This window comes from Megascapheus bottae, chromosome 20 (assembly GCF_031878675.1).
Source record: "Megascapheus bottae isolate mThoBot1 chromosome 20, mThoBot2.hap1, whole genome shotgun sequence".
Taxonomy (NCBI): domain Eukaryota; kingdom Metazoa; phylum Chordata; class Mammalia; order Rodentia; family Geomyidae; genus Megascapheus; species Megascapheus bottae.
Window position 1 is genome coordinate 535,104 of NC_143528.1, and position 17,461 is coordinate 552,564.

At 40.2% G+C, this 17,461-nt stretch overlaps 2 protein-coding genes and 1 non-coding gene across 4 annotated transcripts in view; all 3 read left to right on the top strand.

Annotated features, from left to right (window-relative positions):
* Positions 1 to 2,802, top strand: part of Rnf170 (ring finger protein 170) — a 30,773-nt gene extending 27,971 nt beyond the window's left edge. For both annotated transcript variants that reach the window (XM_090353844.1, XM_090353843.1), the window contains exon 7: positions 776 to 2,802. In XM_090353844.1, the coding sequence (XP_090209970.1) occupies positions 776 to 1,045 (270 nt within the window). In that variant the 3' untranslated portion in view covers positions 1,046 to 2,802. The remainder of the gene's footprint in view (positions 1 to 775) is intronic.
* Positions 2,803 to 8,064: 5,262 nt separating this feature from the next.
* On the top strand, positions 8,065 to 14,907 carry Thap1 (THAP domain containing 1). The gene is made up of 3 exons (XM_090353845.1): positions 8,065 to 8,349; positions 10,449 to 10,644; positions 12,413 to 14,907. Exons 1-3 carry the CDS (start codon positions 8,279 to 8,281, stop codon positions 12,782 to 12,784), a joined length of 639 nt encoding a protein of 212 aa, XP_090209971.1. The 5' UTR covers positions 8,065 to 8,278; the 3' UTR covers positions 12,785 to 14,907.
* On the top strand, positions 11,277 to 11,379 carry LOC150049045 (U6 spliceosomal RNA). The gene has a single exon (XR_016539063.1). It is a non-coding gene; the product is annotated as a U6 spliceosomal RNA (small nuclear RNA).
* Positions 14,908 to 17,461: the final 2,554 nt, after the last annotated feature.

The following is a 17,461-nucleotide window of genomic DNA, read 5'->3' on the forward strand; positions in this document are numbered from 1 at the left end:
TTATTGTATGCAAAGTTCTTCAGCCATATTCATTCATCTTCTCTTTTTTTTTCTTTTTTTCCTTCTTCCTATTTTTTTTTGGGGGGGGGGTCTGTTGAGGGTAACTTGATCTTCAGGTCCTTGAGCACACTATCACTTGAGCCAGAGCAACACTTATGGTTTTGTGGCGGTTAATTTGAGAAGAGTTAGCTTTAGAATGGCAATCCTCAGATCTTGGCCTCTTGATTAGCTAGGATTACAGGCATGGGCCAACAGTGCCTGACTTGCCCTCTCTTTTGGCCCTTGCCTCTCCCACTGCTACATGTCCCCAACAGTCTGTTTTATTCCCCTTTCATATACATTTTCATTATAGTACATATTATTCAAAGGTTTTCTTTTTTACCTTTTTCTTTTCTTTTTTGCCAGTCCTGGGGCTTGAACTCTGAGCCTGGGCACTGTCCTTACACACTTTTTGCTCAAGCCTAGCACCCTGCCACTTGAACCACAGCGCCACTTCCAGCTTTTTCTGTGGATGTGGTACCGAGGAATTGAGCCTGGGGACTTCATGCTTCCTTGGCAAGCACTCTACCACTAGGCCAAACTCCTGCCTACTCAAAGGTTTTCACGATGGCATTTCACACATGAATATGTTGTATTAGTCACAATGACTCTGTAACCCCTTCCCTGTATTGCATAACAGTTTTCAGCATGATTCCTTATGCTACCTGCATAAACTTAAATTGTTTTTAAAATGTCCATATTAAGTACTGTTATTATTTGTTTTTCCTCCCACCAGATTATGGAAAGAATCATGGACCTTCCCACTTTACTGAGACATGCATTCAGAGAAATGTTTTCAGTTGGAGGTCTTTTCTGGATGTTCCGCATTAGGATAATACTCTGTTTAATGGGAGCTTTTTTCTACCTTATATCACCTCTTGATTTTGTACCTGAAGCTTTGTTTGGAATTCTAGGCTTTCTAGATGATTTCTTCGTTATTTTTTTGTTGCTTATTTATATTTCTATTATGTATCGAGAAGTAATAACCCAAAGACTAACCAGATGAAAAAGTTTGCTAGAACAACTGAAACTAATATGTAAAATCAAGCAAAAGGATTGATAACAGTAGAAGTCATCTAAATATTACCTTGCAAGCTTAAAAATATTATTTATGAATATCTGATTATCATTTTACAGATGCTTAGCAAAATATAACTGGAAATTTTACAAGTTTTAAAGTTAAAATCAGAATTATAGCAATCTACAGTTGTATCTCAATTCCATGATGTCTCTAAATTCTCTGGGGAAAAAATGTAATTCTATAAGAAAGGATACTTTGATGTATTCTTCTCCCCCAAATTATTCAGATTAATTGATATATTGTATGATAATGCTAATGTACAGTCCATCCAAGTCATCATCAGTATATCTATACAATAATATACTATTTTGCAACTCATTTAAACATTTTGTTACAATAAAAATACTGTACAATTTGGGGGAAAGTCAGTGTTTCTTTTAGTACTTGGTTTTGTGCATTTGGAGCAGTTTTGCTTTTCCATTCTGGTATGGCTCTTTGTTATCAGTTGACACTGAAAGAAGAAACATGAACTCTGAATGTGACTTCATATTCTGGTTACATAAAACTTCAATGAACCGGAGAATTAATATTTATTTGCAGGCACCACTCGATCTCAGTTATGAAATTTAACCAAAAATTTGACCTTTCATAAAAGTAACTTGTAAAGGGAAATAGTTTTAGCAATCTAGGTAACACTGCAAACACCTATCAGTGGTTAGTTGTCTGTTGTTGAAAATTTTATAACCCTGGCTTTATGCACTGTAATTCTACACTTCCAAATTAACTGTCTACAAGAGTGGAGTACAAAATAGAAAACATTTCACCTCAGTCACCACCAACTTGAAAAAGCTAAAATGATTAATTGCTTGTTATGCCAGACTGGAAATGAATTGCCTAACTAAATTTATTTCCTGTGCATGTTTACTGCTCCCAGTGTCACATTTCTCATTGCAGTTATTTATTACAATACTTGTAATTGCTACTAATACATTCTTGTAGTGGTATATTGTACAAATTTTGTAATGTGCTGTAACACTGTATGATCTAGAGTGTTACTAAACTGAAAAGAAACATGCATTCAGAATTTCAGACCTGCTTTTTATGTCATCCTTACTGATCACTGGTGATAAATGCATAAGGGACCTGACAGTATTTAAAGCAAGTAGAATTAATCAGTGTTTTAAATACCATAGTAATACTTCTGTGTTCAGAGTTAAGAGTATATGAATCAAAGCAACAATTTGGACTCCTCTAACATTACAATATTGTCATTCACAAATCAGATGGTCAAACCTCAGGAGCAGGAAATAATTTGGGCAGTTCTGTGGGGAATCAGAGAAAACAACTATTCTGACAACCCAATGCACCAGAACTGAGATTTCAGCTCCTACTTTTCTCAGCATCTGAGAGAAACAAGTGCAGATCCCTATGGCTATATAGATAACTACCTCACAGAGTTGGGGCAGCAGTGGGGAACCTTTCTTCAGTCTAGGGCCATATCTGAAAAAATATTCTCAGATTGAACCACATTAACAATACAGGCAGACAGCCACAGGCAGCTGTTGAAAATGGTATCGAGTACTGAATTTTTTAGAAGGCCTTATATGGCCCTCAGGCCAGAGGTTCCTCACTCCAGCACAGAAGATTTGAGGCTTGGTTCAAATGTGGTGGCTTAAGAGTTTGTTAAGTATTTCATTCTTTGGAATAAAAGTGGTATATTTTAAACTTTTTACAATGTGCTCTATTCTTTGTGATACTGTTTAAAATTTAAGCTTTTTTCTCTGTATTTTCTTGTTGTTGTTACTGTTTGGTGCACAAGTGTGTGCTAATACTGTGGCTTGAATTCAGGGCATTATGCTCTGGTTACCTTTTTTCCTCGAAACTGGCACTTCCCTACTGAATCACACCTCCATGTCTGCCTTTTTGTGGCTCATTGAAGATAAGAGTCCCACAGACTTTCTGGCCCAGGCTGCTCTTAAACTATGATCCTCAGATCTCAGCCTCCTAACTAGAATTACAAGAGTGAGCCACCTGGCTGGGTTCTTTTTTTTTGGTCCGTCATGGGGCTTGAACTCTGTCTGGGCTTGGGCACTGTCCCTGAGCTCTTCAGCTCAGGCTAGGGCTCTACCAACTGAGCTAAAGCATCACTTCCAGTTTTCTGGTGGTTAACTAGAGGCAACGGTCTCACAGACTTTCCTGCCTGGGCCAGCTTTGAACCATGATCCTCTGATCTCAGTCTCCTGGGTAGCTAGGATTATAGGCGTGAGCTACTGGCACCTGGCTGAGTTTTTTTTTTTGTTTTTTTTTTTGTTTTTTTTTGGTGATGGTATTGGGATTTGAACTTGGGACCAAAGCACTTCGCCTTTGGTTTTTTGCACAAGGCTGGTGCTCTCCAACTTGTTACATTACTACTTCCAACATTTTGCTGGTAAGAGAAAAAAATATCAGATTTTCCTGCCCAGACTGGCTTCAGAAACAATGCACAGTTGTCAGTCTCCTGAGTTACTAGGAATACAGGTGTGAACCACTAGCACCTTGCCTTCTACTGGGCTTTGAACTCAGGTCTGAGGCCGTGAGTATGACTTAGTGATAAGAGTGTTTGCCTACCTGCATGAAGCCCTGGGTTCAATTCCTCAGTATCACATACACATAAAAGCTGGAAGTGGCGCTATGGCTCAAGTGGCAAGAGTGCTAGCTTCAAGAAAGGTCAAGGACAGTGTCCAAAGCCCTAAGCCCCAAAACAAGAACAAAAAGAACTCAGGGCTTTGGGCATGTTAAGGTAGAACACCCTACACTATCTCTTGCCCCAAATTTAGAACTCCTGAAATAGCATTGATTATAATGGTAATCGTGGCTTTAAAAAATATGTCTTTATTTTAATTATGTACTTGTGTACTTTTTTTTTGTAGGTTGTGAGGCTTAAACTCTGAGCCTGGGCTCTGTCCCTGAGCTCTTCAGCTCAAGGCTACCCCTTGAGCCACAGCACCACTTCCAGTTTTCTGGTGGTTAACTGGAGATAAGAGTCTCATGGGCGTTAGTGCCTGGGCTGGCTTTGAACCATGATCTCAGCCTCCTGAGTAACTAGGATTACAGATGTGAGCCAACACACTCAGCTTGTACATTTTATTTCTAAACATATATACTCCTTTATGGGTCATTATCCAAAAGTATGTATTACATTATAATGAACATTTTAATGTATGCAGTGTTAGTTTGTGATATAAAAGTTTTTCTCCAAGTACTGACCCTGGAACTTAACTTGCATTAAACTGCAACTCAGCTCTGTATTTATACAATGGAATGCACAAAGGGAAAATTTCTTTCCCTTTAAGTTAAGTTTTGAATTGACAGATAATTGTAATGTTTATGGGCCACATGGTGATGTTTCAATCTATTATGTATTAATTCAGGAGATTCAGTTATCCCTTATCTAAAACTATTATTGTTTTGGGACAAAAATATCCAAAATCCTCTCTTCTAACTATTTTGAATTAAATGATAAAACACTATTATCTATACAACTTGTGGGTGGGAATGCAAAGGGAAAAGTAGGGGAGAGTAAGGGAAGACACATTGTCTAAAAAGAAATGTACTCATTACTTATGTAGCTGTAACCCCCCCCCCGTGTACATCTCCTTTAGAATAACAATTTAAAATTTTTAGGTAAACTGTTTACTGAATTTTATTTTCCTTAAATATTTGTACAAAGAAGTTTAAATTTAATACATCAGTTTGAGTATAGTGCATCCTGATCAGTATCACTCTTTCCATCATTATTCCCCCTTCCATCTTTCCTAGACCTCGCCATCCCATCAAGTTACTTAGTCCATTAAATAATTTTTATTATCTTTAAGTAGTTGTGGAAAGGGGTTTCAACATATTACTTTAGGAGTACAATGCATCTTTTTAATTTTTTTGTGGCATTGCTGGGGCTTGGACTCATGGTTAGCTTTAGTGTCTGTGTGTGCAGGAGCACTGGTCCTGAGCATTGACCTCAGGGCCTGGGTATTGTCCCTGAGCCTTTATACTCAAGGCTACTGCCCTACCATGTGAGCCACAACTTCAGTTTCAATTTTCTGGTGGTTAATTAGAGATCAGATGTCTCATGAACTTTCCTCCCCTGACTGGCTTTGAACTTGATACTCATATATCAGCCTCCGCTTTATATTTTGTTCAAAACTAGCACACTACCACTTCAGTCACTCCTCTACTTCTAGCTTTTTGCTGATTAATTGGAGGTAAGAGTCACACAGACATTTCTTGCCTGGCTGGCTTGGAACCATCATCCTCAGGGCTCAGCCTCCTAAGTAACTATGATTATAGGAATTAACTATTGCTCTCTGAGTACAGAGAATGCTAATCAATGTCACCCCTTCCGTCCTTCTCCCACAGCTCTCCCAATCTCACTTATCCCCTCAAATCACCTGGTTTATTCCACTGTTAACAAACATTTGGGTTGTCTCAAGCATTTTTAAAAAACTCAGTTGCCCAAGCCACACTGTGGCCTGGGGGTACAGTGCTCGCCTAGCATGCACAAAGCCCTGGGTTCGATTCCTCAGTACACAGAAAAAGCTGAAAGTGGCGCTGTGGCTCAAATGGCAGAGTGCCAGCCTTAAGGAAAAAGTGTCAAAGGACAGTGCCCAGGCCCTAAGTTCAAGCTCCAGGACTAGCAAAAACAAACAAACAAAACCCAACTCAATTGCCCATTTAGTTTTGCTTAATTTTTGTTACTCTAAAGGTGATATACAGAGGGATTAGAATTAGTAATGAGTACATTTCATTAATGTTACCCTTTCTCTCATGCTCAATCCAGTTTTTCTTCCTGTTCCTACCATGTAGTGTGTACTAATGCTGCATTTATTCACCTTTTGTTCCTTCATTTCTGTCCTCCCCTTGCCATTCCAAAGACAGACAAATGAACAAACAAGAGAAAGCCCAAGCCTCTTGTTTCCATTACATGGATTTCATTTTGATAAATACTGTTTTATCTGATCAAAGGGACATAGGCATTATGCTTTTGCATTCCCCCTAGAGGATCCTCCTTTGGTCTCAACTGTGTGTGAATGCCTGAAGTCCTGTATAATATATCATGTCCAAGTGGCCATCATTTTGTTAACTGATCAGAGAATCATAATCATTTAACAAGTAACAACAATCATTCCAACCTTTATGAAATGCCATGAAGAAATGAATAAGCTAGAAAGAAGGAAAACAGTAAATTCTACTTGGTTAGCTTGTTTCAGTCCACTCTGGCCACGTTAGGCTCTATCAAGAACACTGTGACTCAGGGGCTCTGCCTTAGCCATATACCACCAATTCCAAGTTTCTTCCCCCAGATACCAATAACCAACTCCAAATCTTAGCTTGTCACTTCCTCAATTAGGTTAGCCCTGTCCTTTCTTACTGAAAATCGCCACTTCCTCTCCCTTCAAGCAACACCTTTCTCCCACTAAGGTTATTATGTAATCATTTGTTTTGGCCTGCTTATCCTGTCTCCACTAGAATTTTAGCTCCCTAAAGGCAGAACATTGTTCACTAATGTATCCCAAGTGACCTGAATCATACAAAAACACAGGTGTTCAATAAATATGTTGACTCTGTTGAAGAGTAAAAAATGTCACTGACCTCTAAGTAATTTTACATCAATCTATTATCATATTCTTCAATAATGCACAGTGAACAACAAAGAGATTCTTAGTTGTTTTAATAATCCTGGAAACACTAGTAATAAACTACTCTAGTATTGTATTCAGAGGTATAGCTCTGAAACTTTTAGATACACCGTTTCTTGAGTCTTTCAATTCAACTGCAGTATTAAGGAACACATCTCAGTTTTGATGAAGACACATAAAAAGCAGAATATAGCTCACAATTGGGCAAGATTTCACTGGAACAGGAGGTGCCTTAGTTAAGAATAGGAAAAGAGGATAAGGAAAGCTTGTAGCAAAGGTAACACTTAAGGGTGGACAGGGTATTTCAGAATGCCATTTCAGATGAAATAGGCATTTCAGGCCAAGTTAAACTGGCTTTTTAAAAATTACACGAACCTTTGGCCTAGTGGGAGTGCTTGCCTAGCATACACGAAGACCCGGATTCGATTCCTCGGTACCACATATATAGACAAAAGCTGGAAGTGGTGCTGTGGCTCAAGTGGTAGAGCTCTAGCCTTGAGAAAGCCCAAGGACAGTGCTCAGGCCAAGTTCAAGCTCCAGGACTGGAAAAAAAAAATTAAAACTTACACAAACTATACCTACCCCCTAATACATAAATCGACAACAGAGCTCAAGAGCAAAATTACAAAAGTAATGAAAGTGACATAAAATACAGCATATTTCATATATACACGTGTGTGTGTGTGTATTTGAGTATGCACACGCTATGGACACACGCCAGACCTGAACTTGAATTCAAGGACTTCTACTCTTGTTCAGCTTTTTGTTGTCTCTTTGCCTGGGAAGGCACTGAACCTCGGCACTCAGATCTTTGTCCCAAGCAAGTAGGGTGAGAGGTGGGGACATCAGTGCCGATCTTTCTTTAGGCACTTTCTTTCTCTGCTGAAATACCTGTCACCTAAGGGTTCTCCGGGGGCTTCTGACGCCTGAAGACACACATCACAAACACAGATGAACAGTCTGGAAATGTGGTTGTTTTTACAAATCACACAGCATCTCCGCAGCAGTTCTTTCAAAGAAACGAAGACAATAACACTGTTGTTTAGTCAACAGCCCCGACGAGTCGTACTTACTACCCGCCCCGGAACAAGGCCACCAGCGGCAACCCCTGCACGGAAACCTCCTCCCACCCCACCCCACCCTCCCACAGACCCGTACTTCCGCCGATAGCACGGAGGTCCCGCCTGCTTCCGCCGCAAGGCCGCCGCCGCGCGTGCGTCAGCCTATGGTGTACTTCTCAAGAACCGTTACCTCTGACCTCCGGGCTAATCACGATCAGGGAGAACAACTCGCGAGAGGTGAGGTTGAAGCTGTCTCCGCCATCTTGGAGATGGGAGATGGGTGCTAGCTGTGGTCCTTCTGTTAATGCAAACAAGAAAGACGGGTACAGGGGTTACCCCGACTCTCCCGGCCTGGTTCTCCTCACGGTTCATTGTTAGCCAAAGCTACAGAAGAAACGAGCTCGTGGAGGCGGGGATCAGCGACATTGAAGGCCCCTTCACCTGCCTTCCGGGAGGCAGAAGTGAAGTGGCCGAGGGTCGGAAGGATGGTGCAGTCTTGTTCTGCCTACGGCTGCAAGAACCGATATGACAAAGACAAACCGGTTTCTTTCCACAAGTAAGTCACCTGCGCCCCCACGGGCCTGTCCCACCTGCTGCGGGGGGCGCGCGGCCGTTTGGGCGGGGTGGAGCCGCGCGCGTCCGCGCGAGACCTGACCAGGGGGCGGGGCCGGGGCCTCCCGGGGCTCGGTGGCGGGCGGGCGGCTCCCGTCGGGCTCCTGCCGCGCAGCCGCAGGGACTGCGCTGTCCCTGGTTCCCTGGTGGCAGTTTCTCCGCTTCCGAGCTCTGGATCTGGAGGGATCGAGTTCCCACCGGTGCGTTAATGAACGCCCAGCGGTGATGAGGAGCGGCCAGGTGGTGATAGTTCCTTAGGGATAGATTTGACACCGGAACAAAGACTTCGGGAAGAGGAAGTCACGGTTACTGGCCCTGGCCCCGCGTGGCAGGGGCATGGTAGAGCAGTTAAGGACTGGTTTGCCGGCAGTATGGATTCCTGGACCCGGTGTCTTGGAACTGCACCTAGCCGGGAGTGGTGCATGTTAGAGCCCTGGAGTCCCCGCAGCGGTGTGAGAGGTGGAGACCGGAGAATCTCCCCATTCCACGACAGCCTGGGCTATTTAAGGAGACTTTTTAACCACAACAAAACCGATAGTTCGTGCTAGGACTCCGGGGTGGGCGGGGGGGGGGCGGTGCGAAGGGGGCGGTGTTAAGATCTGAGGCTCCTGGGTAGAGGCCAATCAGAGCAGGAACGCCCCGAAAGCTGTAGCTCAAGGGGTGGAGCACCAGCAGAAAGCAACAACAACAAAAAACCCGAGTTCAAGCCCCGAGACTTAACACAAAAAAGTGTTAGGCTGAAGCCAGTAAAACCTTTTTTTCTAGGAACCACCCTCTTAGGGTTACCAAGTCCTTAAGGGAAGTTCCTGGTACTGCCAAGGTGAATCTTTTAACACACAATAATGGTGATACGGGCAATAATCATAATGAGCTACCGACTGAAAGTAAATGTGAGCTATTGGGAGCCTGCCCCACAGTTTTCAGGGTTATTTTATACTGGAAGTACTTCAGCTAGTTACTGAATTAAATATAGTATCTTGAAAATAAGAGAAGAAAATGATAAAATTGAAATAACAGTTAAGTGGTTTGCCAAATATGATACCGTATTCTGTCAGTTCAGCGTTTACAGATGGGTCTGTTAGATTCTTCAAAAAATTATATGTGTGAATCATAACCAAGATATCAGATGGACCTCTGGTGGATGACCCCTGTAATCCTAGTAACCCAAGAGGCTGCAATCTGAAGATTCAAAGCTATCCCAAGGAAGAAAGTCCATAAGACATTTCTCTCCAATTATCCACCAGAAAACCGGGCTAGCCTTTAGCAAAAAACGCTCAGGGAGGGCCAGGAGTGTGGCCTAATAGTGGTAGAGTGCTTGCCTCACTAAGTAGGAAGCCCTGAGTTCGATTCTTTGGTATTACATACGCAGAAAAGTCTGAAACTGGTGCTGTGGCTGAGGTAGTAGATTGCTAGCTTTGAGCAAAAGAAGCTCAAGGACCTGAGTTCAAGCTGAAGGACTGGCACAAAAAAAAAAGAAAAAGGTTTACTTTTCCCCTCCTGGGTACTGTCCGTTAGCTTTTTCACTCAAGGCTAGCACACTAGCACCTAAGTCACAGCTCCACTTCTGGCTTTTTGGTGGTTAATTGCAGATAAAGATCACCAGACTTTTCTTTCCAGGCTGGCTTTGCATCAGAATCCTCAGATATCAGCAGCTTGGATTACAGGAGAGAACTACCATTACCCAGCTGTTTCTTTGACTTTTTTCTAGTATTTCCAGTTTACAACCAGATTTACCTTTCTTTATTAAGAGATAAACCGGTCCTAAGAGAACTAGAAGTCTCATTTCTCCATAACATGAACATGTATGCCACTTTTGTTTTCCTGTGTTGTACACAGAAAGTCACTGGTGAAATTATCAATATGCTTTCATTATAATATACTGTATCTTCTACTTGGACTTTAAGTGGCTTAAGTAGGTAACCAGAGCTAGTCTTTAATCAAATACTCTTTAGTATGTTACACCAATGTAAGTTAGTTAGTTCTTACTAATTTGTGTACTTTTATTTCTAAAAGTCAGAGAACTGAATTATATTTTTTTCTTAGGTTTCCTCTTACTCGACCCAGTCTTTGTAAAAAATGGGAGGAAGCTGTCAGAAGAAAAAACTTTAAGCCCACCAAGTACAGCAGTATCTGTTCAGAGCACTTTACTCCAGACTGCTTTAAGAGGGAGTGCAACAACAAGTTACTGAAAGACAATGCTGTACCTACAATATTTCTTTGTACTGAACCACATGACAAGGTAATGCTTGCGTTAAAAATGTTGGTCATGCGGGATGTGGTGGCTCATACCTCTAATCCTAGATACTTAGGAGGCTGAGCTCTGAGGACCATGGTTCAAAACCTGGGCACTAAGGTCCATGAGACTCATATCTCCAATTAACCACCAGAAAAACTGGATGTGGTGCTGTGCCTCAATGGGTAGTGTGGTAGCCTTAAGCTGAATAGCTCGAGACAACCAGGCCCAGAGTTCAAGCCCCACAACCGACCAAAAAAAGCTGGTCATTTACTAGGAAAATTTTTGAAAACTCAAGGGAATGATTAAGAAAACAAGTGTAAACTGGATGCCAGTGGCTCATATTTGTAATCCTAGCTACTCAGGAGGCTGAGATCTGAGGATCACAGTTTGAAGCCAGCTGGGGAAGGAAAATCCCATGAGGCACTTACCTCTAGTTAACCACTGAAAAAGCCAGAAATGGAGCTGTATCTCAGATAGTAGAGAGCTAGCCAGCCTTGAGCAAAGAAGCTCAAGAATGGCACATAGGCCCTAAGTTCAAGCCCCAAGAACTGCACAAAAACGAAAAAAGTGTCATCAGGTGTTAACAGTAATAAACTTTTGGAAAACAAAGTGCTTTTTATTAAATATTCTTACATGTGTTCACTTTGACAGCATATCCTAAAATTGAAAAGATACAGAGAAAATTATTATGGCCCCTGACTGAGAATGACACAAATTCCTGAAGTGTACCTTTTTCTTTTTGTGGTAGTCCTAGGCCTTGAACTCAGGGACTGAGGCTGTCCCTGAACTTCTTTTTCTCAAGGCTAGCACTCTACAACTTGAGCCAGAGCTTTTAATTTTTGTGGTAGTTAGTTGGAAATAGGAATCTCATGGACTTTCCTACCCTGGCTGGCTTTGAAATGTGATCCTCAGTTCCCACTGTCCTGAGTAGCTAGGATTACAGGTGTAAGCCACTGGCTTCTGGCTAAATTCCATATTTTTAATTAGAAAAAACATATGCTTACTAAGAAATTAGTCTAGTTTACTCTATATTCCTTACTTATGTTTTAGCAAGTTTTTGTTTTTCATTCTGTGATAGTTAATTTCCAAATTGTTTTCCTCATTTCCAAAATAAGTGTTTCGGTATTTAGTTTACTTCTTGTTTTCATTCAATAAAAAAAGTCAAGAAAAACATTCTGATGGTTGTGATTTGAACTTATGATCACTTGGGAAGCTGAGGCAGGAAGATCAAGAATTCTAGGCTAGCCTGGGCTATGTATGATGAGACTCTTTCTCAAATCATTCACTCATTCCTAAGAAGCTACTGAACCTGTTGGGCTGGGTGTGTAATTCAGTGGCAGTGGACTTGTATGCACACTTGATGTCCTGGGTTTCATCTCCAGAACTACAAAATAAATTAAAAAAAAAATAGAAACCATTTTCTTTGCTTCCCCCCTCCCCTCCCCAGTCCCCAGTCCCAGGCTTGGGCTCAGGGCCTGAGCACTGTCCTTGGGTTTTTCTCAAGGCTAGAGCTCTACCACTTGAGCCACAGCACCACTTCTGGCTTTTTTCTATGTATGTGGTACTGAGGAATCAAACCAGGGTTTTCCTGCATACTAGACAAGCACTCTACCACTAGGCTAAACTCTTAGCCCCTAGAAACCATTTTATTATTTAGCGTGTTTCTATACCATAGAGTCAACTCCCCCCTCAAAAAAAAAACTTAATAGGTTTCCCAGATGATTTGTTTAAGCAGTTATTTCTAGTTACACATATGCTCTTGTAATTGCAGAAGGAAGATCTTTTGGAGCCACAGGAACAGCTTCCTCCACCTCCCTTAACACCTCCCATTTCGCAAGTTGATGCTGCTATTGGCTTACTAATGCCTCTTCAGACCCCTGACAATCTCTCGGTTTTCTGTGACCACAACTATACTGTGGAAGATACTATGCACCAAAGGAAAAGGATTCTTCAGCTAGAGCAACAGGTTGAAAAGCTCAGGAAGAAGCTCAAGACTGCCCAGCAACGATGCAGAAGGCAAGAAAGACAGCTTGAGAAGTTAAAGGAAGTTGCACACTTTAAGAAAGAGAAAGATGACATTTCAGAAAGAGGTTATGTGATTCTGCCAAATGACTACTTTGAAATTGTTGAAGTACCAGCATAAAAAGATGAATGTGTATTGATTTTTAATGGGGCAAGACCTCTTTAAACAGGATTTTCATCTAAAAACAAGTTAATTACTTGTATAAAACAATTCATACTATTTTTTTAAAATAAATTAGATATATACTGTAAAGTTCTTGGTTGTAATTTCAGAGTTTTTACAGTTTAACAAAATATTTAAAGAATTGTATTAAAAAAGATTGCCAGTGCAAGTTGGTTTCAAGATTGGAGATTTTTCTCTTGAATATTTGTAGAAATAATGTGCAAATGAAAAGTAGAATGGTAACAGTGCAGTAAAGATGACAAGTTTAGAATTTAAAATGAATGTTCTTTATTGATAGCACTTGGTTATATTTTGAATCATGAATATGGAAATATGTAGATGTGTGTACACATAGTTGTGGTCAGAAGGTTGGTTTATTTTTCTGAAGCACTTGTCAAAGATAAATTGGCAAACATTTGAAAAACATTTGGCTGTTAGCAGAAAAGTGATTTCATCTCTATGTAAATTCATAAAGGACAGATTTTTAAAAACTTAAACCCTTCTTTTGTACCCCGGCATTATAAAATTAGAAGTGTATCCTTTATGGAATAATATACGTGAACAAACAAAATATGGCACTGTTGTCAGTTAAATAAAAAATTGAACTTAATCCCTGATATTCATTTTTCTTAAAAGTATATCTAATTCCCCACTGTACTTATAGCTGTCCAAATCTCTAGAGAATGTGTTCTGTTAGTAGAGTTTAGAAATATTGAACTGGACTGATTTTGGCCAATACTTAACAAATATTATTTTGTTACTTTTAACATGTTATTTATTTAGAGTGACATATTCAAAAGCACCCTAATATGTTTATACTGAATGTTGCATTTTCCATTCATACAGAATTGTTTTCTTTGTTGGGAATTTTAGGTATTATTTAAAATGAAAGTATGTTCTAAGTAGACAAATACTGCTGCGAGAGTTATCTGTATAGAGTTAGAATTACTATCCCAATTATAGTTACTTTACACTTTGAAGTACCCTGAGATAGTTTGAGTTAACAGATCTTTTCTGACAGTATTAAAGATAGAATGATGATGTTCAAAAATGTCTTCTGGACCTGATTTTCATTTCATTGCAATCCAACTGACAGTGTGTAGCACTTTTGACTCATGGGAAATAGATATTGTATGATCTAGAACCTCAAAAATAAAAAATGATTACAATATTTTTACTTTCTGATAACATGGTTTAGAACTAATGAATGAGACCACTTAATGGTTACTTAAAGAACTCAACTTTTTTTAGCATAAAAATATTCAGCTACTTTGGTTTTTTTTTTCATCTCTTACAATTCCTTAAAAACATGTAGGCTAATATGGTGCAAATGTGTAGTATCAGCCTACATTGTCTACATAACACACAATTTGTGTGTGTGTATAGGACCAAGAATCCAAGTTAGATTTTAAGTATGCCAATCATAATTATTTAGCATCTTAGTAGTATTATTTAACCTTAAGCTACTTTCTCTTCATGCCAGACATATGTCCCCATTTGAAAAGGACTGAACAAGTATCTTGTTTATGCACTAGTTGCTTGTATCTGAATAATTTAGCATAGGGAATTTGAGGTGTAGGCACTTCAGAAGTGTGAAGTAACATTTGTCAACTCTTTTTTTTTTTTTTTTTGACCAGTCCTAGGGCTTAAATTTGGGGCCTGGACACTGTCCAGACTGTCCCCGACCTTCTTTTTGCTCAAAGGTTGTGCTCTACAACTTGAGCCATAGTGCCACTTCCAGCTTTTTGCGGGGGAGATGAACAGACTTTCCTGCCTGGGGTGACTTTGAACTATGAGAATTACAGGCATGAGCCATCAGTGCCTACCTCACCAAATACTTTTAGAATTGACTGTTATCTAATGTTTATAACATTGTCCCTCTCCCCCATGGGACATTTCGGTTCAAATAAGTCCTTTTCATAAAATGTAAAACTTGCTCTGAAACAAGTAGGTACAAGATTGTGGTCCGAAGAATGGCAGGAATCGCAGCATACTTTCAACATTGACATTTATTTTAAGCACAAATAATCTAAAATTTTTATCGATGTGTGACATAATCTGGTAGTAATGACAATAAATGTTTCTTAATAAAACTGCTAAGGGAATTGTGGAATCATAGAATTTTAGAGTTGGAAAGGGTTTAGAGATTCTCAAACACTAAACTGAGAACCCTGTATCATTTTGCAGTACTGGGGATTTAACCCAGAGCTTGTATATTACTAATCAAGCACTTACTTGAGCTATTTTTCTCTTTGTCCTTCAAAAATTATTTTTTGTTATTGTAAAGTTGATACACATAGGGATGACAGTTATATAAGGTTAAAAAATACATTTCTTTTAGGAAAGTGTCACCGTGCCTTCTCTCATTCTCTCCCACTTTTTCCATCCTATCCCTACCTACAAGTTGTATAATTCATTTTCTTTCTTTTTTATTTTTAGAGCTGAGGACTGAATTCAGAACCTTGCACTTTCCAGGCAAGTGCTCTTCCAGTGATCTAAATCCCCAACCTCTGAATAGTTCATTTTCAACGTAGTATGTAGTGAATACCACTGCTGCATTTGTTTACCTTTTGTCCCTCTATTTTGATACCTCGCCTTCCCCTCCCAAACACGGACAAATGAACAAGATAAAAAGAAAACAAGGGGCCAGGAGCTTAGCCTAGTGATAGATTGCTTGCCTACTAGCATGCACAAAGCCCTGGGCTCGATTCCTCTGTATCACATACGTAGAAAAAGCCAGAATTGGTGCTGTGGCTCAAGTGGTAGCATGCTATCCTTGAGAAAATTCAAGGATAGTTCACAGGTCCTGAGTTTAAGCGCCAGGACTGGCAAAGGCGGGGGGGGGGGGGGGGGGGGAGGGAGAAAAGGAAAGAAAGACAAAACAGCAATGAAGAAAAACAGGTTTTCATGTCTTGGAGTTCATTTTGATATTACTTTATATGATTAGATTCACATAGGCATTATGCCTTTGTTTTCATCTCATAAGAATATCCTCTAGTCTCATTGTGTGAATGAATAGAAACTTATTATGTCCCAGTATATTTTACATTTGGTTTCTGCATATGAGAGAAAACATGCTGTTTGTATCTCTGAGCTTGACTTACCTCAATATGATTTGTTCTAGGTCCATCCATTTCCCTGCAAGTGACATATTATTCTTTCTAATGGCTGTGCAAGAGTACATTGTATATAGGTACATTTTTTTTAGATCCACTTATCTATTGTAGGGCATCTGGGCTGTCTCTATAACTTGGCTATTGTGAATAGTGCACAATGAGCATGGATGTACGAGTGTTATTTGTAAGACGGTGTCTTGCCTCTCCCTTTCCCTTGGTCTGCCTCAAACTTAGGATCCCTCTACCTCTTGACTGTCAGTGTATACCACCATACTGGGCTAAAAACAAAAAAACCAAACTTTCTATAGCATCCTTCATTTGTTGCTAGTCTGTTAATCTTTTGTGTTTTTCATTTTGTTTGTTGTTGTGGTTATGTGATTACTGAAGCAAGTACTCTGTTTAGGTTCTTTTTTTCATATATTTTTTATTGTAATTAATAGAAGGGTTACATGATATTTGCCAGATAGAAGGTACATTAATTCGCATACATTGATACCCTTTCACATATCTTGGTCCTGTTTAGGTTCTTTATAATGAGCTTCAACTGCTATTCCTTTAAGAAAATTTTTCTTGTATATATGTGCCTGTCACGGAGCTTGAACTCAGGATCTGAGTCCTGTCTCTGAGTTTCTTTTATACAATGCTGGTGTTCTATCACTTGAGCCGTAGCCCCCACTGTAGTTTTTTTTTTCTTTTTTTGTATGTGAACTGTGGGCCTGGGTGTTGTCCCTGAGCTCTTCAGCTCAAGGGTACCACTTACACCCCTTGAGCCATAGCACCACTTCCAGTTTTCTGGTGATTGGCAATAAGAGTCTCATGGACTTTTTAGTGCCTGGGCTGGCTTTGAACCAAGATCCTCAGATCTCAGCCTCCTGAGTAGCTATGATTACAGGTGTGAACCACCATGCTGGCCATAGGTTTTTTGTTTGCTTGGTGTGTGTGTGTGTGTGTGTGTGTGTGTGTGTGTGTGTGTGTGTGTGTGTGTGTGTGTGTTGCCAGTCCTGGGGCTTCCACTCAGGGCTCAGGCACTATGCTTGTACGCTTTTTGCTCAATGCTAGTGCTCTAACACTTCCGGCTTTTTCTGTGTATGTGGTACCAAGGACTGGAGCCCAGGGCTTCATGCATGCCAGATGAGTACTCTACCACTAGGCCATGCTCCCAGCCCCTGTATTTTATTTTTTAATTAGCATATCAGTTGTACAAAGGAATTTCATTGTGATATTTCCACATATATACATTATTGTATCACCTCTTTTCCCTCTTAAATGATATTAAATGTTTTAAATGGATTATTTTCAATTTTTCATACATTCATGTAAAGTACTTTGATTATATTCTCCCTCATGTAAATACTTTGATTATAGTCTCCCTCCTCCCACTGCCATTTTTTTTTTTTTGCCAGTCCTGGGCTTGAGCTCAAGGCCTGAGCACTGTCCTTGGACTTTCTCAAGGCCAGAGCTCTACCACTTGAGCCTCAGCACCACTTCTATGTATGTGGGACCAAGGAATTGAACCCGG

Excerpts from the sequence above, each read along its gene's own strand:
- Thap1 (XM_090353845.1), top strand. The coding sequence starts at position 8,279 with ATGGTGCAGTCTTGTTCTGCCTACGGCTGCAAGAACCGATATGACAAA. Across the intron at positions 8,350-10,448 it reads AAACCGGTTTCTTTCCACAA|GTTTCCTCTTACTCGACCCA; the intron begins GTAAGTCACCTG and ends TTTTTTTCTTAG. Across the intron at positions 10,645-12,412 it reads GTACTGAACCACATGACAAG|AAGGAAGATCTTTTGGAGCC; the intron begins GTAATGCTTGCG and ends TTGTAATTGCAG.